The sequence below is a fragment of the Camellia sinensis genome, unplaced genomic scaffold, assembly GCF_055761805.1.
Source record: "Camellia sinensis isolate YWXY unplaced genomic scaffold, ASM5576180v1 Unanchor1, whole genome shotgun sequence".
NCBI lineage: Eukaryota > Viridiplantae > Streptophyta > Magnoliopsida > Ericales > Theaceae > Camellia > Camellia sinensis.
In genome coordinates, this window is record NW_028128987.1 from 4,892,672 (window position 1) to 4,917,332 (window position 24,661).

The window sequence follows — 24,661 nt, forward strand, 5'->3', positions numbered from 1 at the left end:
GATACTATCAAACATATATTTTGACTATGTTGTTACTTTATGCAAATGAACAGGTTTTTATAATGATTTGTAATAGATATTATATTGAACATGTTATTAAAATACACAACTTATTTTGATTGTGTCGTAATTTTTGATTTTACTAGAATAGATGTTATAGTTTGCATGTTATATATTAATTTCTTAATATTATGAGACATGTATTTTGCTTGTGTTATTTAATGAAAATGAACAGTTTAATTTTATATTGATTTGGATTAGATATTTTATTGAATATATTATTAAAATGTACAGGGATTGTTTATTGAAAAATATATATATAAATTGCAAATATCCCCTCCCCCCCCCCCCCGGGTCACTAAAACTTTTTAATCCCAACAAATAATTTTGTCACACCTATTCAGTATTTTGTCATTAAATTGAAATGGACGTTATAGGTGACAAATATTTAACATTGAGCGACGAAATGTTTCCTCAACAAATAACAATAATAGGCGACAAAATAAAATTTTGTCACTAGGTACTTTTAGCGACAACTAATAAAAGATGAACATGGTGATGAAATTATTCCATTGCAGATCAATTTGGTGATGAAAATTTCACTATTTGAGATGAAGTGATTTTGTCATTAAAGAGCCATTTTGTTGTAATTGCCACAAGGAAGCCATACAGTTACATACTTCAATTGGGTATTTCTGTGTGTCATCTTTGTGGACTTGGTGTGCATTATTTGACTTCTTACTTGGAAGGTGATAAGTTTGCGGCTAGCTTGTTTTACTATTATGTTTATTATATCATTGCAAATCCTACATGGGTTGTGATTCCTTTTCTTATAGTTGTTCGATGATGGAGGAAAATATGTGGAGCTTGCAAGATCCAAAAAAGACCAAAATAAGAGCAAAGCCTAGTGACGTGGGGTTTAAAGTTTAGACTTTTCCACGCAAGTTTTGGAAATTCAGTCTATGTTTGTTTGATGTGGATTAGTTGGTAATTTCAGATTTCTGTAATTTTATATCTTCATAGATTGATGTTGTTTTCACTATGCAAGGTTGCTCAAATTTGTAAAAAATTTATCCCAACAACTTTTTAACTCTAAAAATTTGTAATCTAAGCCCAACATCTTTTAACCTATTCTTAATTTTTTAGAAGTAATCGATAATACAATAAATATATCCTTAGCATCACTTGACGGATAATGTCACACATGAAATATTGAATTATTTTATTATTGCATCATCTTCATTCACGTAATTACTCAATACACTAAATTTTCTTTTTAAATAAATTTTTTTTGGATCATAAGAAAATTTCAAACTATGAAAATCATAAACTAACTAATATATATATATATATATATATTAACCCATCTTAAAGGCAAAACCAAAAATACCTAAGAATGTCAAAAAATAAATGAATGAATGAATAAAAATTAACGAGATTTTAAGCAAATTAAGGCCAAAAAAACTAGCTTAATGGTTTCAAAAGCAAATTTTACTTGCTTTTGGTTCGCAAGGCTAGGGTCTATGAGTGGGATATGCTTTAGATTTTAGAATAGGCCCAACTCGAATTGGTTGTTGATTGGTCAAAGCCAAAAGGCTGGGTCTATGCTAGGCCCTTGGACAACTAGTTTGTGGGTTGGGCAAGCCCGACTGACCTGTTAGTGATCCTTAGTTGTTTGGCTTTTTCAAGGAAAGTCATGAGAATGTGACCTTTGAAAATCGCAATCGTGCACAAATCCTTGAAAAAGTGAACAATGGTTTCTCTTGGTCTATCTAGACAGGAGAATATTCTTTATTTTGAAGGCAAATTTGTTTAGTATTAGCCAAATTTGTGATCGTGATCAATATATGCATTCTAATAATAATAGTTGGTCTATTCTTGATACTTTTGGTTTGTGAAATGTAACAGATTTTTTGATAACTGTTATTGATTTATTTCAGTTACATCTCTTTCTTGCATGACCATTAAATTGTGTTTAAAAGCATAAACAATGTTGCTAGAGATCATTACAAAGTGTAGAGAAGAATCTAACTTATTTTACTATTACATTTGTAGGATGCAAAATTATTGGAGAATTACATTTTCAATCATATGTCTCCATTTTTGAGAAGATTCTTGAACCATTTGGCTGAAAGTTTGGAATATCTTTTCAAACCATTTTTGTAATCTACGTAGTTGATGCCAAAACGAACTGTGTAACCCGAGCTCCATTCAAAATTATCCAAAAGTGACCATGCAAAATATCCTTTCACATTAGCACCATCCCTATATGAAAAACAAAATCAACAACAAACTTCATATGTAATAATTTTTTTTTTTTTAATAATTGCTAGTAGTGTAACCTTCGCACTCATATATTTTGTAAATGCAACATTATTTATTAGTCATCTTCAGAACTTACTTGATTGCTTGTAAAAGGAAAGAAAGATGGTGATAATAGTAATGTATCCTCATGTTGTCGGCAAGGGCTTCTTCAAGTGATAATGTAGCATTATTTGCCTCATCAATCCCTGAAATGAATGGGCTAAGAATGTTTATTGTAAACTTAATTTGTAATTACAAATTTATTAGATTTATATGTTACTAAGTGAAACAATTTTATGTTAATGCAAAATTATTAATGAACTAATTACCATTCTCCGTGATATAAATAAGAGGATTGTTATATTTTTTCTTCACGTAGAGAAGAATATCATAAATGCCTCTTGGATAAACAAAAAGCCAAGTTGAAGCAGCCTGTAAGATCACATAAAGTTAGAGAGTTGATTATGAAAATTTTCTATTCATGTGCAAGTTGGTAAATATATTAAATTTAAACAAGCTCCACAAGAAGAATTGCTTAAATTTCTACTTCTTACCATAGCACCGATAGGAACCCCATTCCGCTTAGCTAGCATTACAAAAGAATCATGTCTAGTTAGCACATATTAAGTTATAATAACGTTTTTAATTAATGGTACAAAACTTTGAACTTACTTGTAAGGTTAACCTGAGAATCTGTTAAAAAACTAACATTTACACTATTGGAGTTTGGTGCATATGCTGCATAATTAGCGGTGTAATAGTTCAGTCCAAGAAAATCAAATGATCCTTTTAACATCTTGGACTGTTCTTTGGAGAACTTAGGAAGTCGTTTTCCCACAAGAGTTCGCATTGTATGTGGATAGTCACCGGTTGTTAGAGGGTCCATAAACCTCCAGTACACAAGGAAAAACATAGTTAGGACATTATAAATTGATGACCCTACTTATGACAATATTGTTCAGTACCATATATGCGTTATCACAAAAAGGAAAATTATAAAACACTCACCATCCTAACATAAAATCAAGGGCCCTTAGTGCAGCAGTACGGTCTTGTCTTTCTTCTGAGAAAGGTACCATCCAATGTGATATGAGTGTAATTCCAATCTTTCCCTTTTGTGATGTCTGTTTACATTTCCATCGTTTGAGTAACTCAAAACCATCTAATATATTTGTATCAAAAATTTCTCATATGTAGCAAATCTATTCTTAAACATAAAATTACTTTAGTTTCCATCGACTATGATTAGGAAGTAGCATTAAAATTAGCATATACTTCAAAACTCTTTGATAATAATGTGAATTATATATGTAGTTTCCTTTGGGTTTTCAAGTGAGACCTGATACTTTCGCTTGTACAAATTTACTGCAGTTGCATGAGCGAGAAGTTCGTGGTGTGATACAATATATGGCTCAGTGCTTGAATCCCCACCAGTACAATTTAATTGTAGCCATGAAGAGCATCGACCTGGTGCAAAGCTACCAACTGCGTACCCACTCATGCTATATGCCCACGGCTCATTCAAGGTGATCCAGTGCTTCACCCTATCACCAAATTCTTTGAAGCAAAGTTCTGCAAAGCCATTGAAATCATCCCTATAAAGTCGATCATCAATGTTGGAATATGACACAGGTACATTACAATGTTTTACATATTAACTTCAGGACTTCATGATTAATAATTCAATTCTATGACTACTTCCATTTCTAGGTTACTATCGAATGCTAAAGTCCGACACGGGGTCCTTACTGTGCACTAGTACAGTACCGTTTTGCTTTCTTTTTTTTTTTTTTTTTAATCCTATTTTTTGTTTAATTAAAATAACTATGCATTGGTTCCATTTCTCATGAAAGGTTCCACATACATAGCCACTTTTCAACTTTTTTACACAACAGTAAAAGTTTAAATTTACACCACGTTTTTTTGGTGCATAATATTATTGTAAAATAAAAAAAAACGTATTTATAATTCAAAATTTATGAACTATATTCATTTTGAATATACCTTACACCACACTATGTTTAAATTTACACCTACTTTTTCTGTGTAACATTACTAGATATGTAAAAAAAATGATATATGTAAAAATTGTATTGAGATTTTAAATTTCTTGAGGCTTTCTTTTCCTTATTAGAATTTCTTAAATTGTCATTAATATGACCCTAATTTTTAATACAGTAAGAAAAATAAATTATAAAGAAAGATTATAAATAGATTAAAAGAAATGTAGTGTACCAAAAGTAATATTTAAAAAAACTATTTGAAATTTATACAAAATTTGAATATGTAGTGTAACTATTTAAAAAAAATAAAATTGTATGGTGTAGATTTAAATTTAGTGTGCGACATTCAAGATAATATGATTTGCACATTTTAATTATGCATATCTTTTAGTGTATTTGTTTTTTTTAAAAAATACTATGAGAAATACTTCCATAATTTAAATTTGTAGTGTACAATTAAGGTAAATACACTTTGTCCCTTTAAGTTTGGTCATTTTTTCACTTTGTTCCTTAAATTTTATCCCCCTCTTTAGCTCTTCATGTTTCAATTTTTTTTTTAATACTTTAAAAGCTAATTTATGTCCAAAATTAGATATAAAAAATATATTAATAGTCACGTGATATAAAAATATTTTATTATATATAACTCACACATTTAACATAAATCCAAACTCAAATATATTAATATATTTTTTATCACGTGTCAATTACCGTAACATTTTTTTGTTTAATTTTGAACAAAACTTAAAGCATGTAGTGTCAAAGTGAAAAAAATAAAAAATAAAAAAATTAAAGGTCAAAAGAGAAAAAATTGCCATACATAGAGTGAGCAAAGAAAACAATTAAACGAAAAAAAGAAATAGAGCAAAAAAAAAACGGTGCCGTTTTTGGAGCACAGCATCCCTGCCGTGTAGCAGGCATTCCATGTCCGTTAAAGTCTAGGTTTCATATGGAAATGTCTTTCAATATTCTATAATATATATATATATATATATTGTCAGAACGTATAGTAATCTAATTTTTTCATCAAATTTTATGATTTTTATTTTTTAATTCTTAAAAAATAAATTGAGCTATCCCACTTGCAAGGCTTTGCGATGAAAATAAAGGATTCAACTGTTCACCCTAGTTTGACTTAAATTTACCATTTGACAACCATCAAAAACAAAGAAGGGGAAAAACAAAAACTCAACAATTCAGAACATATTTTGATTTCAAATGAAGAGATTAACCATCTCAAAACTATAAGAGAAAAAGCAATTTGCTTTATTCCCTTTATATATATATTCAGTATGAACCAACAATTTAATTTAAAAACAAAAATAAGAAATTTTCATATGCTTCTATCTAGTTTAAATATATACAAATCTCACAAATTGACTAGCTAAAAAATTGAATCATTAGATGAATATATTATTACTTACCCAATTTTTGGGCTTAAGAAACCACCATACTCATCTTCCAATGCTTGGGGAAGATCCCAATGGAAAAGGGTCACAAATGGTTTTATACCTAGAAATGTCAGCATAAGAAGATAAGATAATTTTGAGGAGAGAGATGCTATAGAATATATATATATATATATATGAAAAATTTGGGTAATCACTCTAAGAAAAAATATCATCAATGTGTGGGTGAAAATCTGACCACACTGCCAATTTAGTACTCAGCTGGAAAACACTGGCAGAATAGATGGCACCTATAAAACCTGCAACAGAAGGAGAAGACTCCGGCGGTGGTTTTTCCACCCGGGACACTCCGACGATCAAGTCAGTATATCTCTCAAAGATAATCAACAGTATTAAACTCACTGTTTAGAATATAAATTGTGTACCTTAGATTCACGGGGGTGCCTTTCTTTTATAGTTAACTCAATCCTAGTTCCAATAGAAGCCTGACTTCTATGGACTCCTGTTCAGTACTTACTTTGGACTCCTCAAGAGATAAAGATAAACTCCTTAAGAGCTTTATCCTTATCTTGGCTAAGTCTCCTCTTTATTCTAGGACTCTTGTCCCATATCCCTTATTCGCTTATATCGGATTCTGATATCTTCGAAGATAACCTCGGCCTAACCGAGATGATCTCAGCATAACGACCAGGACACGTGGCACCTCGGCTGATACATCGGCGTCACCTTGCCATATGTTGGTACTCAAAAAATATATCCCCACAACTGCCCCCTAGGTTCTATTACCTCGGCATTCTGAGGTGATGGAACCTATATCGGTACTTCCTTCCAGTACGTCGACTTAATATTTCCCAGCCGAGATCATTCACTTCAGGCCGATATGCCTTCATGAAGACTAAGGACTCCCAGAGTTCTTTTTAACATACGAGCTGTCAGACAATACTTATTCAACTATTTCATTCCACGTGTTTCATCCTTACTGGATCGTGCCTGTGACGCGCCTGTAAGCCGTCTTGTGTCTGTGTGCGCCGTCTGACGGTTTCGTCATTCTAGGTTCATTAATGCGATTTCGGCGCCTTTTCAAGTTTTTACAAAACTTTTTCCCTCTTCCTTCCGATTTTTACTTTGCATTATTCGTGCTAAAGCTCTTTCTCTCTCTTTGGCTTTTCTCCCCAAGTCCCCCATTATTCAAGCTTCCTTGTTCTGAAACTCGTTCCGTTCACCCCTTCCGGCGTGTTTTTCACTATTTCGTTGCCTCTACGACTGTCGTCTGACTTCGGCGATCCTTACACCGGCTTCATTTTTTCTGGTAAGCAACTGTTTCTTCTTATTTCAGTTCTTGATTTTTTCTGGAACTTGTTGTCATTACTGCCTTGCTCAAACATTTGATTTTGCGAATCATACACATGAGTGCGTTGATTTTGTTCGTTGCTTATGTCTTGAATACACGTACTGTTCACAATTTTCTTGCACGTTTTGCCACTGTTCTTGGCCCTCAACCCTTTGTATTCTTTATGTTTTTGATAGACCATCTCTGTTCTTGGTTCTGAAACTCGTTCTTGTTTCTGTTTTTTGTGTCTTTTCCAGATCTGTGCCTTCAATCTTCGTTTTCATAGATCTAGGTTTGGGATTTGCTTGTAGAAATTTCCTTAGGAAAAAACTGAAACCAGCATTTACTTAGGTTTTTGCCGAGGTGCAAATAACCCTCTTGAAAACATCTTCTTTCTGAAATCTAGCCCTTCTAATTCAGGCCGATATCATGGGTATGTGGAAACATAGGGTAAATATCCCATCCAAGTTAGAATATTTTAGGCAGGAGTTTGAAATCCCAGCCGATGTCAATCTGAGGTTGGCTGGGGATGATGACTCCATCATGCCTACTGATGACTCCATGCCCCTCCCTGTAGTTGCCTTTATTGAGTGTGGACTTCGGCTCCCACTTAACACCCTTTTCCGTGAAATACTTCATTATTACAAATTGAACCCAATGCAACTTGCCATCAATTCTTATCGAACCATCAATGGTATCATAGCACTAGCCAAACAAGAAAACGCTAGGATCACTCTAGCCGATATCCAATTCTGCTACACTATGTGTGGCCTCAAAAAAGACACCGGCTACGTTTATTACCTTAAGCCGAGGTCAACCGAATACAAAATCGTCGCCGACCTCCCTGACTCCAACAAGGGAGCTGGGGATGACTATTTCATAACTTCGGGGAACTGGGAGTTTGCCCCAGATGAGGATCTCCATCTCTTCCCTCTTCCTCATTCAGTCTTTGTAGAGGGTAATAGTAAGAGCCCTGCATTCACACTTACTTGTTTTCTAAAGTCTTTCATACTTTATCTATTTCTTAATGTCTGTTCCTCCTGTAGCTGTGCCTAAGCCACCAAAAAACTTTCGTCAATCCTTCATTCCCAGTAAGGATTTGAAGAAACTTTTGGACTTGCCAGTCCACAATGGAAGGCGCCTCTGCTTCTCAATTTTATTCCAACATACAAGTCAACTCTGCCTGATGTCCCTAGGAGGTAGAAGAAAAGCCTTTCTCCACCCTCTGCCACAACTCCACAAACTGCGTCCACATCTCGAACAGACCAAGGATTAACCTCTGATCCAGCTGAGTTACCGTCAACCTCGGCTCCATACTTGATTCCAACATCCCGACGCCGCCGTCGACGCCGAACAGTTTCTTCTGCCGAGATGGGTCGCCCAAAACCAGTTGCAAAAAATCTTCTGGCCAGTATTCCGTCATTCGTTGACAATCAACCAGCACAAACCCAACCTCCTCCGAAGCTGAAAAGAATAAAGAAGGCTCAGCCAAAGGCTAAGGTATCTCAGATCGAGTTTGAGGATACGTTGCCGATCTCCAAATTGGCTGAGAGTGACAAATCTCAACCCTCTGCTGGGAAGAGGCGCTCAGAGGCCCAGCCATCCGAATCCCCAAAATCGAAGAAGCCGAGGTCATCCTCAGCAACCACCTCGGGGTCAAAAAAACATGATGTTCCCTAGGCCCCCAAAATCACCCTTGAAGATAAGCCAGTTATGGCTAAAGACAGTGTTGATGACATAAATGTCGACGTTGCTCTCAGTACCACCCTGCTCCTCCCTAGCGATCTTGACCGAAACGCCGAGTTGAGCGAGTATGAGAATTACGCTTTGATGCTTCAACGCTCCGTCCAAGTAAGTGTCTTTTACTTGGTAATTTTCTTCTTTCTTTTTTGTACTTAGAAAATTTTGCAATAACTTTTACCTTGTGTTCTTTCAGGCCATCCAGCATGCCCACTCTTTTTCTGTTCAATCTTTCGAAAATCGGCAGAAGTTGGCCGACATGAAGAGGGAGTTCTCTTTTCTTCAAAAAGCCAACAAAAGTCTTCAATCAAAGATGAAAAAGTTGGAAGATCAGGCTGAGGCTATTATCAAGGCTCAGACCGATGCCGAAGAGAAGGCTGAATCTGCCGACACTATCAGGAAAGTGGCTGAGTCCCAGAAAAGAGAGGCCGAGGAAAAAATGGCCCAGGCCCAAAAGGAGCTTCAGGAGGCCCTGGCCACCAAAGAAGCCGAAATCCAAGATGCCGACGAGAAGGCGTATGCCCAGGGCATGGCCGATGTCATAGAGGCTTACGAACAGCAAGTGAAGCAAGCATGCAACAAGGGTTTCACCCTTAGTTGGATGTCTCTTCTCAAAAAACTTAATGTCCCCGAGGACTCGCCATTTCGTAATGCTGATGCCATTCCTCTTCCATTCCCTCCACTTCCTCCACCAGTTCGATCTGATGATGATTCTGAATCTGAAGAGGAGGTCTTGGTGAGGAAGCCCAAAGATGCTGATGGGGCCAAGTCCCCTCCTCAGAATGAGCAAGTCCTGAACTTGACTCAGGATGAGAAGGGTGATGAGATTCCCAAGGAAGCTGTTCCTAAGAATGCACCAGCCGATGTCACCTTTGCTGACAAGAGTATTGATAAAACTTTGCAAGAAATTGATACTGAGCTTGCGGCGGAGAAGGCGGCCGAGGTGGCTTCTCAACAATCGTCTGAACTTCAAATTCAATCAACTGCTACTGGAGAGGAGCCTTAGCTTTATGTTTTTCTTTTCCTTTCTTGTACTTTGTTTTTTGAAACAATGTATGCTTTCCTCATGGCCGATGTGCCTTCTCTGTAATTCCCAAACAATTACTTTTTGGTAGGCCATAGTGCCCTCTTTTGTGTACAAATGCAATTGCTTTCCCTGAATGCTTGAATCTTTATCTTCCTTTTACTGCTCTTGTATGTCCTCTATACTTGGAATATTTTGCATGCCTTTGATATACTCTTCCTTCTTTGTGCAACCTTCTCAGGGTGACATACCTCGGTTATACAAACTGATGGAACTACCTCGGCAAGTACTTGTCTTGTAAATTTCTCATAAACTTTAACAAGGGGAAAAACATATACGGTTTAATTTCAACTTGTAAGCTTTTCTTAAGTTTCAACAAGTGTTAAACAATTATCTCGGTTTGACTTTGTCTTGTAAATTGTTACAAATTTCAACAAGTGCCAAACAATGATCTCGGTTTAACTTCAACTTGTAAATTGCTACAAATTTCAACAAGTGTTAAACAATGATCTCGGTTTAACTTCAACTTGTAAATTGCTGCAAATTTCAACAAGTGTTAAACAATGATCTCGGTTTAACTTCAACTTGTAAATTGCTACAAATTTCAACAAGTGTCAAACAATGATCTCGGTTTAACTTCAACTTGTAAATTGCTACAAACTTCAACTTGTAAATTGCTACAAATTTCAACAAGTGTTAAGCAATGATCTCAGTTTAACTTCAACTTGTAAATTGCTACAAATTTCAACAAGTGTTAAACAATGATTTCGGTTTAACTTCAACTTGTAAATTGCTACAAATTTCAACAAGTGTTAAACAATGGTCTCGGTTTAACTTCAATTTGTAAATTGCTACAAATTTCAACAAGTTTTAAACAATGATTTCGGTTTAACTTCAACTTGTAAATTGCTACAAATTTCAACAAGCGTTAAACAATGATTTCGGTTTAACTTCAACTTGTAAATTGCTACAAATTTCAACATGTGTTAAACATCTTTGTCTTCTCTCTCTTCAACTTGTAAATTGCTACAAATTTCAACAAGTGTTAAACATCTTTGTCTTCTCTCTGCCCTCTAATGTGAACCTGAGTTCTATCTAGGTTCTCATTATTTATGCATTCTAGAAACAACATTATGTATCTTTATCAGTCACAAGTGTTGAAGAATCTTGCTAAAATTTTATTCATGACGTCGGCAAAAAACAAGTCAAATCTCAATGATAGAAACATTTCAGATTACAAGTGTTCCAGGGTCTTGGCAATGCTTTGCCCTCATTATCTTCAAGCCGATATGCCCCATTGCCTAATACCGAGGTGATTCGGTAGGGTCCTTCCCAGTTTGGGCCAAGTTTTCCCTCTCTAGGATCCTTTTTATTGCGACGACTTTTCTCAATACTAGGTCGCCGACTTGAAACTCTCTTGGATTGACCCTCTTATTATAAGCTTTGGCAAGCTGCTGTTGGTATGCTGTGAGCTGTATGACAGCCTTCTCTCTTCTTTCTTTTAAAAGATCCAAATCTCGGACTAAGAGTATATCATTAGTCCCGTTATCAACTCCCTGGGTTCTGATCCCTGGGATGCCGACCTCCAGTGGAATGACTGCTTCTGTGCCATAAGCCATGGCAAAGGGGGATTTCCCTGTTGACCTTCTTGGCGTAGTCCGATATGCCCAGAGTACATTGGGCAATTCGTCTACCCACTTTCCTTTCGCCGCCTACAGCCTCTTCTTTATCCCATCCAGAATTACTTTGTTGGATGTTTCTGCTTGTCCATTGCTTTGTGGAAAGCTTGGGGTTGAAAAGTAGTTCTTGATCTTGAACTTTGCACAGAAGCTCTTAATTAGCTTGCTGTCAAACTGTGTTCCATTATCGGTAACTAATGCTCTCGGAATCCCAAATCTGGTGATGATATTTCTCCATATGAAGTTCTTGACGTCCACATCTCGGATCTTGGCAAGAGGTTCTGCTTCTATCCACTTTGTGAAGTAATCTGTTGCTACCAGCAAGTACTTCCTTTGCCCAGTTGCTTGGGGCAATTGCCCAACGAGATCCATGCCCCATTGGGCAAACGGCCAAGGACTGGATACAGGGTTCAGGTCAGCAACTGGCTGGTGTATCAAAGGTGCAAACCTTTGGCATTGTTCACACTTCTTCACGTAGGCCTCTGCATTTTTTTGCATGTAGGGCCACCAATACCCCTGGGTAATGGCCCTATGAGCTAGTGATCTGCCCCCAGCGTGGCTTCCACAAATTCCTTCATAAATTTCATATAAAAAAATCTTCAACCTGCAAAGGGTGTACGCACCTTAAAAGGGGTCCAGTGAAGGACCTTTTGTAAAGATGTCCTTCTGCTGTCAAACTGAATCTTGCCGACTTCAATCTGACCTTGTGTGCCTCCTTGTGGTCTTCTGCCAGCTTTCTTTCTTTCAAGAATGCAACAATTGTATCCATCCAGCTTGGTCCCATGTCCACACACATTGCTACATGCTCTGTGGTTCGTGGTTCGATGCTTGGGCCCGACAAGTAGTCGACCATTATTGTCCTTGCTTTTCCACGTTGTATGGCACTGGCTAGGTTGGCTAATGCATCGGCATGACAGTTATCATCTCGGCTGACTTAAAGTAGTCGGCAGTTATGAAACAAGGCTGCTAGCCTGATGACCTCCTTTGTGTATGCCGACATTCTTTCATCTCGAGCTACAAACTCTCATGTTGTCTGATTCACTATAAGTTGTGAGTCACAAAAAACTATTACCTCGTCTGCTTCTACTGCTACTGCCAGCTTCAGTTCTACAATCAGTGCTTCGTATTCTGCCTGTTTGTTTGAGGCCTTGAACCCCAGTCGAATGGACTGTTCCAATATCTCTCAATCTGGAGATATCAATACTACTCCTGCCCCTGCTCCCTGTCAGTTTGAGCTCCCATCAATGAGCAGTCGAAAGGAGTCGCCGATGTAAATGCTGCAGGGTCTGAGTCTTTCTTCTTTCCTTTGTTCTTTTGTATTCGGCTGTATTTCTTTTTCCTTGCTCGGGCATCGCTCATCTCAATTCAACGGAGCCCGGTGTACGATGGATTCTGGCGTGAATTCGGCCACGAAGTCGGCCAAAACTTGGCCTTTGATTGCTGTTCTCGGCCTGAACTCCAGGTCATACTGGCCTAAGGCCACTACCCATCTGGCAATTCTTCCTGTTAAATCTCCTTGTTGCAACAAGGACTTCAGTGGGTGTTCTGTTAGTACCACAATCTTGTAGGCCTGAAAGTAATGGTTCAACTTCTTTGAAGCCATTACTAAGGCCAACATCAATTTTTCTAATGGTAAATACCTTATTTCTACATCGGCCAGGGTTTTGCTTACATAGTTAACAGCCTTTTGTTCCTCTTTTTCTTCTCGGATTAGTACTGCACTGATCGCATGTTCTGAGACCGCCAAGTACAGGAACAGCTCCTCCCCAGGTTTTAGATTCGAAAGAACTGGAGTTGTGGTCAGGTACTTCTTCAGATCAGCTAATCCTTCTTTGCACTCTTCTGTCCAAAGAAAGTCTGTGGCTTTCTTCACCAAGTTGAAGAAAGGTTTGCATTTGTCTAAGCTTCTGCTTATGAACCTGTTCAGGGCTACGGCCCTTCCAGTTAGCATCTGCACCTATTTTGCCGACATCGGGCTCTTTAACTCTAGGATGGCCTTGATCTGATCTGGGCTGGCCTCGATGCCCCTTCTGGTCACTAGGTATCTTAAAAACTTACCAAATCCAACTCCAAATGTACACTTCGATGCATTGAGTCGGAGCCAATATGTTTTAAGGATTTCAAAGACTGCTTTTAGATCGGCGAGATGACCCTCAGGCTCCTTGGTCTTAACGACCATGTCGTCGATGTAGACTTCTACTGTTCGGCCAATCAAGTGTTTGAACATTTTGGTTACCAACCTTTGGTAAGTTGCTCTTGCGTTTTTCAACCCGAAAGGCATTACTCTGTAACAGTACAAGCCTTTTGGGGTGATAAACGCGATCTTCTCTTCGTCTAGAGGGTACATGGCTATCTAGTGGTACCCCCTGTAGGCATCTAGGAAGCTCATTCTTCCATGCCCTGAAGTGGCATCTACTAGTTGGTCAATCTTGGATAGAGGAAAGTTGTCTTTGGGACAGGCTTTGTTGAGACTGGTAAAGTCTACGCAGACCGTCCATTTACCGTTCTTCTTCTTTACCACTACTGTATTGGATAACCATGTCGGGTAGTGAACTTCTTTAATGGCCCTGGCCTCCAGAAGTCTGTCTACTTCTTCTTCTACTGCTTCGACGTGCATCAACGTCGGTCTTTTGGCTCTTTGAATTACAGGTTTGGCTAACCTGTCAACATTCAGTTTGTGGCAAGTGACCTCGGGGTCAATGCCATGCATTTCGTAAAGTGTCCAAGCAAACACTTCAATGTTTGCTCTAAAAAAAGCTTCCAACTCTTTTTCCTCTTCTTCGTCTAAGCCCGAGCCGAGAAGAAAGAAGCGTTTTTCATCCCCATCCTGGACGAGGATTTTCTTCAGTGCCTCTTCACTCTTCTCGGCTGGCTCTTTGCCGACGTCTTCTAGGACTTCTACACCCTCATCTTCAATTTCTGCCTTTTCTGGCTCTCGTATGCTACAAGTAGATTTCACTGCTGCCATGGAGCAATTCTTCGCCTGCAGCTGATCGCCTCTGACTTCCTCTATCCCATGTTCTGTTGGGAATCATAATAGTTGATGTAATGTTGAGGGAACTGCTCCCATCGCATGCAACCATGGCCTTCCCAAGATGATGTTGTAAGGGGAGGGTGTGTTGATGATGGTGAATTCTGTCTTGATCTTCCTGGTGCCAGCCTGCACCTCCAAGCTTACTGCTCCCAGTGGCCATGTCGGCGTTCCATTGAACCCAACCATTGGGCCATTGGATTATTCCATATCATCTGGGTGAAGGCTGAGCTCCTTGTAGCATTAGACGTATATGATGTCATAAGAGCTGCCTTGGTCAATCAGGATGCGTTTCACTTGGCACTCCCCAACCTGGAGGGATACTACCAAGGCATCATTATGCGGATGCTGGACCATCTCTGGGTCGGCTTCAGAAAAGGTTATCATTGGTCCCTAGCACTCTTCTGCCTGATGTCTTTTCCCCCCGACTTGGTAGACATGTTGTAGGTGTTTCACCTTCTAGGTCTCTCCTCGGATTTCGTTTTCGTTGACCTTTGAGTGAATTACATTAATTACCCGAGGTCCTCTTGCCTGAGGTTGCTGTGCTGGGGGAGGCGGTGCTGCGGGTACCTGAGGCAGTCTTGCCTGTTCCTCCCTTGTTCTGGCCTCATCGACAAGGTCCCTCAAGTGGCCTTGCCTCACCAGGTCTTCTAAGTGTGCTTTTAGGGCTCTACAACCTTGAGTTGTATGCCCATCATCATTGTGGTAGGCACAATGCCTGCCAATGTTTCTTCCCATGAACTCTCCTAGAGTCCTCTCTGGTGTTCTGAAATAGGGCTAGTTCCGGATTTGATCCAGGACTTTGTGAATTGGGATTTGGAACACAGTTGTCACTGCCTGGATAGCCCTCAGTTCTGCCTCTTGTTTGAAAGATCTATTGTTACCTCGGCCTCGCTTCGGTGAGCCGTTTCCTTTCTCGTGCTTTGTCTCCTTATTTCCCGACGTATCTTCCTCGGCTCTAGCATACTTCTCGATTCTGGCCATGAGTTTCTCCATACTTTTTGGCAATGTTTTTGCCAATGACTTTCGTAGTGGACAGTCATCCTTCAGGTCGTTCTTGAAGGATACGACCGCCACTTCTTGATTACACTCTGGTATTTGGTTGAATACCTCATAGTATCTCTTTGCATAGGCCCTGAGACCCTCATCCTTACTGATCTTTAGAGACATCAATACGTCCACCCTCAGTGGCTGCAACTTGTTTGTCACGAACTTGGCCACAAACATCTCAGCCAGGCTTTCCCAAGTCTTCACGCTTCCCTTCGGTAGTTTGTGAAACCAATCTGATGCAATCTCCCCGAAGGATGAGGGGAACACTTTGCAGAGTAACGGCTCGTTCCCGCTATATAATGCCATTGAATTCAGGTATAATCCAACATGAAAGTTGGGATCTGACTTACCATCATATATTTAAAACTTTGGCATACTAAATCTCTTCGGTGCCTCAAACTTGTCCAATTCCACCGAGAATGGTGTCCTTGGCTTAATAGGGGAAGTTACCTCGGCTTCGGCATTCTGCTGCTTCCTCTTGTGGTAGTCTCTCAAGTCTTCTTTACTCCTCTCTGGAGCTCGGCTATCTTTTGACTTCAGTCTTTTCGGTATACTGCTCTCGGCCTCGTGGTGGGCCCGTTTTAATCTTTCTCCATGGATTGTGTCAAAACACAGCGCCTGCCCTTGAACATGCCGATATTCTTTGGGGTCTGCGTCCTTTGTGTGATATGTCCTTCGGGACTCTTCTCTTCTCGGCTCCCCTCGCCCGACTTCCCTAGAAGGCCGGTGAGAGTGCCTCTCACTCCTGGTATGCTGGGGGGCTTCTGGGATTGCTTTCTGCCCTTTCTTCTGGGCATTGGCTGCTGGCATCGGCGTGTCCTGCAGTGGGTATGGTGGCTGCATGACGTTATTTTACATCATAAAATTGACGACCGATTGCAGGTCTGCCAATTTGTTTGCCATCTCTTTCACCTCTTCGTCCCTTCGTAGGCACCTGTCCTTCCATACCCAGAGGTCGCCTTCGTTGTAGCACCCGCTTCGATTAGGTTTCTCCGGTACGTCGCCAGTCTGGCCGACGTCTTTTATTCCATGAGCTTGTCTATGAGTTTCTGTGTTGGACTTTTCTCCTTCGATATCAAGGTCAATAGGTCTCCCACTCCCAGCAGGACTATCGTCCCCAATCTTTTCCTTCTGTCCGTTACTGGCCATCTATTCTACTTTCTTTCCCACAGACGGCGCTAAATTGTGTGCGTGAAAATCTGACCACACTGCCAACTTAGTACTCAGCTAGAAAACACTGGCAGGATAGATGTCACCTATAAAACCTGCAACAGAAGGAGAAGACTCCGGCGGTGGTTCTTCCACCCGGGGGCACTCCGATGATTAAGTCAGTATATCTCTCAAAGATAATCAACAGTACTAAACTCACTGTTTAGAATATAAATTGCGTACCTTAGACCCATGGGGGTGCCTCTCTTTTATAGTTAACTCAATCCTAGTCCCAATAGAAGCCTGACTTCTATGGACTCCTGTTCAGTACTTACTTTGGACTTCTCAAGAGATAAAGATAAACTCCCTAAGAGCTTTATCCTTATCTTGGCTAAGTCTCCTCTTTATTCTAGGACTCTTGTCCCATATCCCTTATCTGCTTATCTCGGATTCCAATATCTTCGGAGATAACCTCGGCCTAACCGAAATGACCTCGGCATAACAACCAGGACACGTGGCACCTCGACTGACACGTCGGCGTCACCTTGCCACGTGTTAGTACTCAAAAAATATATCCCCACAATCAATATGAATTATAATTTTAAAATTGCTACTACCATATTAACTTGGTGTGACATCATTAAGTTGAATCATAACCTTTTCCCAAGAGCTCATCTATAAGGTTGTTGTAATATTTGATTCCTTCATTGTTCACTCCACCACTTAGCTTTCCACCTAGAAATATTACAAGTATCATCTAAAAATTATGCAAATATAAGTAAGAAAGATAAAAAAAAAAATAGTATGGTTACCACTGATTGGATCATCCTAGTTCATAACTTCTAACAAAAAATTTTCTCCCTTTTTTGTTAAATGCCTAGGATTACTCAAATCAAATGATTATAATCTCATTTTGGGTCTCACTTTCTTTTTACATTTTCATTTGAGCCCATTTTTCACAATTTCTTTGTTACAATTGTGGTTTCATTTGCCTATGTTCTTTGATAGGACACTTCTTCCATGCATATATAATGCATATTTGATAACATTTAGAGAAACTATATGATTGATCATCTTACGTGGCAATACTCTGGACCATGAGATAGAGAATCTGTAAGCATCTAGACCCATTTCTTTAATGATCTTTACATCTCCCTGTAACATCATTAGAGAAAAAATTAACCAATATATATATATATATATATATATTGCAATAAATCAATTCAATTGTATAACTAAAATTTGATTATGAAAAAATGTTATATTTTTCCAGTTAAATTTACAACATTTCCTAGTATCATAAGCCAGTGAGATTTATGTAAATAGTGTTCATGTAAGTGTATACACTACATTTCAACTCGCTATAATAGTTGAAGTCCGTCATTGGATTTTTGGCCAATGCCAAAAGCTGGAAACGGTCCAGGCTGCGAGAAATTCTTGAAGTGGTTCAAAATACTAAATCTGGATCAAGAGACCCTTCTCAAACCTAAAGCCATGGTAAGTCTCATTATGATTTATTTGAGCCTCATTTGAAACTTGTAAACCCAACGGTGAATTTGGATTTCATAGGCAATTTTACATGGAAATTTCCTAAATTTTTAAATTTACCAAGACCATTTATTCATAATTTTAAAAATATTTCCAATGATATAAAATTCACTTCATTCCAATTTGAAACCAAGACTAGGTAGTAGTGTCCTTCTAGGATTTCTATTAAGTAATTGGTTACTTATTGAGACTCTTGGCTTATTTTTGTTGTATTTATTAAAATTGTAATAATCAAGAGAGGTGATTAGCCTGTTATATGAACTATTTCAGAAAATTATTAAATTATCCAGAAAAATGGATTTTTATAGTTAACATCTTAAAATAGTTTTTTTATTTTTTTTGAAGAGTTATCCAATAATAGATTTTCTCAAACATTATCACTTCAATGGATATTTCCTCGAATTATAACTTCTATTTTTATTTTATTTTTTTGAATTATTTTCAAATTGGACTTTGGATAAAATCAATCAAAATTTGGGTTGATTCCACCCTTGGATGAGTTATTCCAATCAAGGATAAGACCTTATCCTCATTCCAAAATAGTTATCTTGTCCTCATCATAATATTTTTTTGGGAAAAATTTCATACCTGTGTATAACTTAAAAACTGATTACAAATAAGTGGTAAAGTTTATAACTATTAATAATTATTTCAAATTACCATTGATTGGTGTAATTTCCCCACCTTTGTTTTTTGGAAACTTTGATCTCTTAGTACTCTCTATTTTTTTTTTTTTTATCAACAAAAAAAACTTTATTGATGAAAGGATCAAGATACAAAACAGGACAATCATCAACAAAGCAGGGAAGTGTAGAGAGCATCAAAGCTAACCTAAACAATCCCAACTAGGTTGGCACCGCAAAGGAAGCACAATCGTATGCTAGCACTTGACCCAAGATTGGTGAGGAACCAATCAACAAAGAAACGAGGAAATAGAAAAGAACAAATAACACTTAAGAGTAGAAACAACCACACAAACCAGCCAACAACAGCAATACAAAACCAGTGACAGCATAACCACAGACCACTGCAACTGGAGCAAGCTCCCCTATGACATAGCTAAAGACAACAGTTTAGAACAATTACAAGATTACAACCCACTAACCCAATTATCTTCCGAACTGCTACACAATAAACACCAACTCATGCACTGAGTAAAGTAATCTACAAACTCTATTTTACCACAGACTACAACTCTTCACAATATCAATACACTCAACTCTACCAACCTAGAGTACTTTCCATAAAACACACGCATAAACCTGAACCACCATATAGGCCATAAAGTAGCCAATGCATTAACAACCCCAATACAGCTGCTTCAGAACAACACACAGCAGCAAAACACCACTACCTTACAGTTAGACCAGGACAACTACCATGCTAACATTTAAACCAAACCAAAATCAGCAGCAACAACAACACCAATACAGCTGTAATAGGAAAGCACACACCAATAACACACCTTTACTAGAGCACATTTCTCCAAATACATACCACTCAAAAATCAGCACACCACACACTGCTACATATACACTGATAAAAACCAACCAAAACCAATAGTAAAGGGAACCACTGCCAGCAACAGGCCATAGCAACGCAAACCATTAGCTGTAAACAACCCCACAACCTTAGAGGCAACTACGGATCAGACCTATATTGGAGATGAAATCATGAAATAAATACATGCTACCAATATGATGATTCTTAGCCCAATAAGCCACTATGACTTTGATTAATTCTGATATAACCTCCAAATTTGGTTGAGCTCCCCTAAATAAACACTCATTCCTAAGCCTCCATAAAGACCACACCACAGCAATAGGAACGACATTCCAGATCCTAAGTTCCTTCTTTCTGAACTTGAACCCAAACCACCAATAAAGCAACTCAATTACAGAACCAGGGGAAACCCATTGAGTTCCCCACCAAGCAATAACATCAGACCATAACTTCCAAGCAAAAGGGCAGAGTAACAAAATATGATTAATATTTTCAGGGGCAGAAATACAAAACAGACACAAGGAAATAGAATTACCTCTCAGTACACAGAAATACAAAACAGACACAAGGAAATAGAATTACCTCTCAGCACACAGAAATACAAAACAGACACAAGGAAATAGAATTACCTCTCGGCACACCAATTCTATGAAGGAAATCAGCAATCTTAAGTCTACCTCTCCACACCAGCCCAAATAGAAATTTGGCTTTCGGAGGAGCAATATTATTCCAGATAAATTTTGATTACTCCACAACATGACCCTCATCAGCTTGAAGCCACCCATACAGAGATCTGACTTGAAAAATCCCAGAAGGAGAAGCCAACCATCTAATCTGATCCTCACCGTTTGCCCTTAGTTATACATATATTGGGAGAATGGTTGATCGATGGGTCATGGTATGGTACACACATACATATGAATGTTGGAACTTTCCAAATGTACATAACTATTTATAATTATTGATTAATTAATCTATAAATTAATTACAAATAAATGTTTTGTAGTATAGGTTCAATTTTATTTACTTTTATCTTTTATAAAAACTTGTTGGATATTTGCGATGGATTTTCTTCCAGTCACAAATCCCTAATTAATTTTGTATAATAAAATGACTTATTTGTTATGATGACAAAAAGGTGGCCAAAGAAGTTGCTAGGTGATAGTATTTGTGGCTATGGTTCCTAATTTTATTTTATTTTATTTTTTTTGCGTTGGCAACTTGGTGGTCGCAAATAAATATTGGACTTTTTCGTGTCCGGGCACTAGCTAACACTAAGGCATGTTTTTCATTGGCATTTTGGTGGTCGCAAATAAAATTCATATTTTTTAAGAACTTTTTTTGGCTGTAAAGTTAGCGGCATTAACGCCTGTGTTTGGTTAGAGAATTTGAGAACGGATTTGAAAAGAGAAATTGAAAAAGTGTGTAAAATTAAGTGAAATATAGGTATGTTTTATTCATATTTACCTACTTTTCCATTTCTTTTTTTAAATCCTTATTCAAATCTCCCAATCAAATACAATATAAAAGTATATTTTACGGTAACTAAGAATTAGTGACGGCTTAACTCCAGCGGCAAATATTTTTGTTTTTTCACCCCATATTTGTGTTCCTTTTATGTTAACACAAAGCGATCCAAATGTTCAGGACCGACCCTAGCCTAAGGCTTGTGTCTTAGGTATCAAAATTTTGACCAAAAAATAAGGTCTTCAAATTTAGTAAAATGTTATAGGCTCAATTTTTTTTTTTTTTTGAAGGGCCTCAAAATATTTTATTGGGTCCATATATGATTTAGCCCATATTTATTTATATGTGTAGTTTTGTCCATATTTATTAAGATGAAAATATATATTAAAAAAAAAGTGTTTGGGCTCAAGAAGAACAATACATACAATATATGGGCCCTAAATTTTTTTTATAACCTTCTTTATTTATTAGATTTTAGTGGAATAAATAATTTTGCTCCAATTTTTTTACTTAGGTCTTTATTAGTTTTAATTGAATAATTTTTTCCTAATTTTTTTGTCCTAATTTTGTTTTATTAAATTGTTTTGTTTATAATTTTAATAATTATATGTACAAATAAATTTTTTTATAACTACAAATAAATAAAAAAATTATAACTAATCATTTTATTCATAAACCTTTTTTCTTTTTTTAATGTAAGAGGAGCTTTCATTTTTTAAATTCACCTTAGCCCCAAATGTCAGGATCGGCCCTACAAATGTTGCGTTTGCCAAACCCGCCACTAGCCGATGCAAAAAGGCATTTTCTAGTAGTATAATGACTTTGACAAACTGTAGAAATTATCTAGTAGGTTAGGGTGATTACATGTTCATGTGTTTAGCTAATGATATATTATAGTTTGTCTACCTTCTCCTTATTATTTGGGCTATTTATTCAGTTGTCTTCTTACTATTAGTCGGACACAACCAATATAAAATTTCTGAAAAATAGAATAATTATTTGACAAACTAGCCTGTCTCTTGACATGAGCCTTGTGAATAATAATATAAATGAATCCAATGTGAGCCGCGTGATAAACTAGTCTATGGAAAAATTTCAAGTGAGTCCTATTGAATTACATGTCTTACACACCTTTTAAATACACTAAAAAATTATAAAATACTTATTTTATTCTCATTTTTATTTTGTGAAGGCCAAAGGCAGCTCTTTCTCTCTCCACTATCATTTTAATAGCCTCAGATCACCACCCATCACCTCCACCTCTACCTTCATTATCATTGATCTACAATTTTTTGTCGCCGATCTGCACTATCATCTCTTATCTATATTCTATCGTCGTTGATCCACCACTACCGATCACTAACCACCTCCACCATCACCGATCTACATTTCACCATCGCTAATCTTTAGAGCGACCGTTTAAATCTGGCCATTTACAGTATCGATCTACTATTTTAGACATTGATTTGGTACTGTAACTACCTTGGCCGTCAAGATGTAGCCATTACATGGTAATCAAAGCTTTTACTAGTGAGATCTTCTCTCTCTCTCTCTCTGCGCGCTAGTAAAGATCTAGTACCAAATTTGTTGTTTGTAAAATCTAAATAAATATTTTTGGGTGAATAAAATCTAAATAAATTTATCAATGAATAAAATTACAATAATAAATTTTTCAATCTTACTTTATTTTTTATTAGTTACAATGCAATTGTGTGTGTTGGTTTTTTGTGAATGAATAAGTGAGTGTGGATATGAGAGTGACAGAAAGTAATTAATTAGTGTTATCAATGATAAATTTATGGACAAATTATACTAACGGTCATGTAGTTTGGAGCTTGTGTTACTTTAGTCCTTAACTTTTCAATTATGACATATTTGACTCTAAATTTTGAATCTTGTTCTAAATAAGGACAATTAAAAATACAATTACTCAATTTCTAGGGCAAAGTCGTCAATTTGATAAAACATAAACTAATTTGATAAAAATAAATGTCAAAAAAATATTTTTAAATTTTAAAAATTATTTCTACTAACCAAAGATAAAACTATGTAAAATTAATAAATCTTTTACACATTTATTTATTTACCAAATTAATTTTTATTATCTGTTCGGATAATGATCATGTAATGGATGGTTGTTTTTATTTTTATTAAATTAGTTTCTATTTTTCCAAAACTCAAATATATCGACCACTTTGATATCATTATTAAATCAATCCATTAAATCAAAAAATTCAAAACTAAAAATATTTCATATATTAAACATATTGAGTACACATTAAAAGCCTAACAATCACACATTACATGATCATCATCCAAACATATAATAAAAATTAATTTGATAAAATAAATAAATGCGTAAAAGATTTATTAATTTTACATAATTTTATCTTTGGTGGGTAGAAATAATTTTTAAAATTTCAAAAATATTTTTTTGATATTTATTTTTGTTAAATTAGTTTATATTTTATCAAATTGACAACTTGCTTTAAAATTGAGTAATGATATCTTCAATTGTTCTTATTTAGAATAAGATTTAAAATTTAGGGTCAAATGCGTCACAATTAAAAAGTCAGAAACCAAATTGACACGAGTCCCAAACTATAGGAACTATTAGTATAATTTGCCTTAAATTTATCACTACCAAATTTTCATTCTCCCCCTTCCCTTTCTCTCCATCCATTTCTATTGTCACTACCAGATCTAAGGAGATGGTGAGAGTAGTGATGTTGATAGGGGTACAACTCAAACAAGTTCAGTTAGGTTGGAAGGTTGTCTAAGCCTAATCCAAACTATGCTAAGATTTGTCTAGGCTCGCTGTAGACACCCCATTTTTGACCGCCCTTAAGACTTGGGCGCTACTGATGGTTTGCTCGATGATGAAAGGTGTGCAGGGTAAAGGTTCAATTTCTTCGGCAATGAGAGGGCCAAATCCCAACTTCACACCCCATTTTGGACCAAAGCTATTTTGAATGGTTTTTAGACCTTAAAACCCTCTCTTTCAAAACATTTTTGAAATAAAGTTTCTACGATGTTCCAAGGCTCACATTTTGTCAAAAGATGCGCTTTTCGATAAACCGAGCAAGGACAAAGTGGAAATGAATGAAAGAGAGATGAAATCTTTGAAAAATCTTTCAAAACACCTTGATTAGGGGTTTGAAGTTGAAGAAAAGAGGAGAAGAGGGGAGAAGGTCAGTTGGAGAAGAAGATAGGCAAGAATTGCTAAGAGAGGGACGAGCAGTCCTCGCTAAATCAAGCCTATTTGTCTGTACACTTGGATTTTAGTTATGAGGTCCCCACCGTTGGAAAGAAGACTTCCGGGGCTTCATTTTGCACTCAAGAATCTCTTAAATCCGAGACCGGAGGGCGGAGATATGATTGGTTGAAGTTGGGCATCATCCCGGTTGGACTGAAACTGAACAGC

General features: G+C 37.1%; 1 protein-coding gene across 4 annotated transcripts; it reads right to left on the reverse strand.

Annotated features, from left to right (window-relative positions):
• Window positions 1-1,848: 1,848 nt before the first annotated feature.
• LOC114265224 (beta-glucosidase 12-like) lies at window positions 1,849-20,706 on the reverse strand. Of its 4 annotated transcripts, none has more exons than XM_082911069.1 (11): window positions 20,400-20,706; window positions 17,799-17,874; window positions 17,377-17,454; window positions 5,732-5,819; window positions 3,644-3,899; window positions 3,313-3,428; window positions 2,977-3,194; window positions 2,859-2,890; window positions 2,634-2,736; window positions 2,402-2,524; window positions 1,849-2,265 (listed from the first exon to the last, which is right to left on the reverse strand). In XM_082911069.1, the coding sequence occupies exons 1-10, from the start codon at window positions 20,553-20,555 to the stop codon at window positions 2,451-2,453; spliced, it is 1,197 nt and encodes a 398-aa protein (XP_082767195.1). In that variant the 5' UTR covers window positions 20,556-20,706; the 3' UTR covers window positions 1,849-2,265; window positions 2,402-2,450. The 4 variants fall into 4 exon arrangements, with proteins under 4 accessions (XP_082767195.1, XP_082767192.1, XP_082767193.1 ...); XM_082911066.1 differs by having other exon boundaries at window positions 2,402-2,510; window positions 20,400-20,704; XM_082911067.1 differs by lacking the exon at window positions 17,377-17,454 and having other exon boundaries at window positions 2,402-2,510; window positions 20,400-20,703.
• Between the last annotated feature and the right edge of the window lie 3,955 nt (window positions 20,707-24,661).

Excerpts from the sequence above, each read along its gene's own strand:
- LOC114265224 (XM_082911066.1), bottom strand. The coding sequence starts at position 20,555 with ATGGGTGGCTTCAAGCTGATGAGGGTCATGTTGTGGAGTAATCAAAAT. Across the intron at positions 5,820-17,376 it reads AGATGAGCTCTTGGGAAAAG|GTATAAAACCATTTGTGACC; the intron begins GTTATGATTCAA and ends TGACATTTCTAG. Across the intron at positions 2,266-2,401 it reads TTCCTTTTACAAGCAATCAA|GGATGGTGCTAATGTGAAAG; the intron begins GTAAGTTCTGAA and ends TTTTTCATATAG.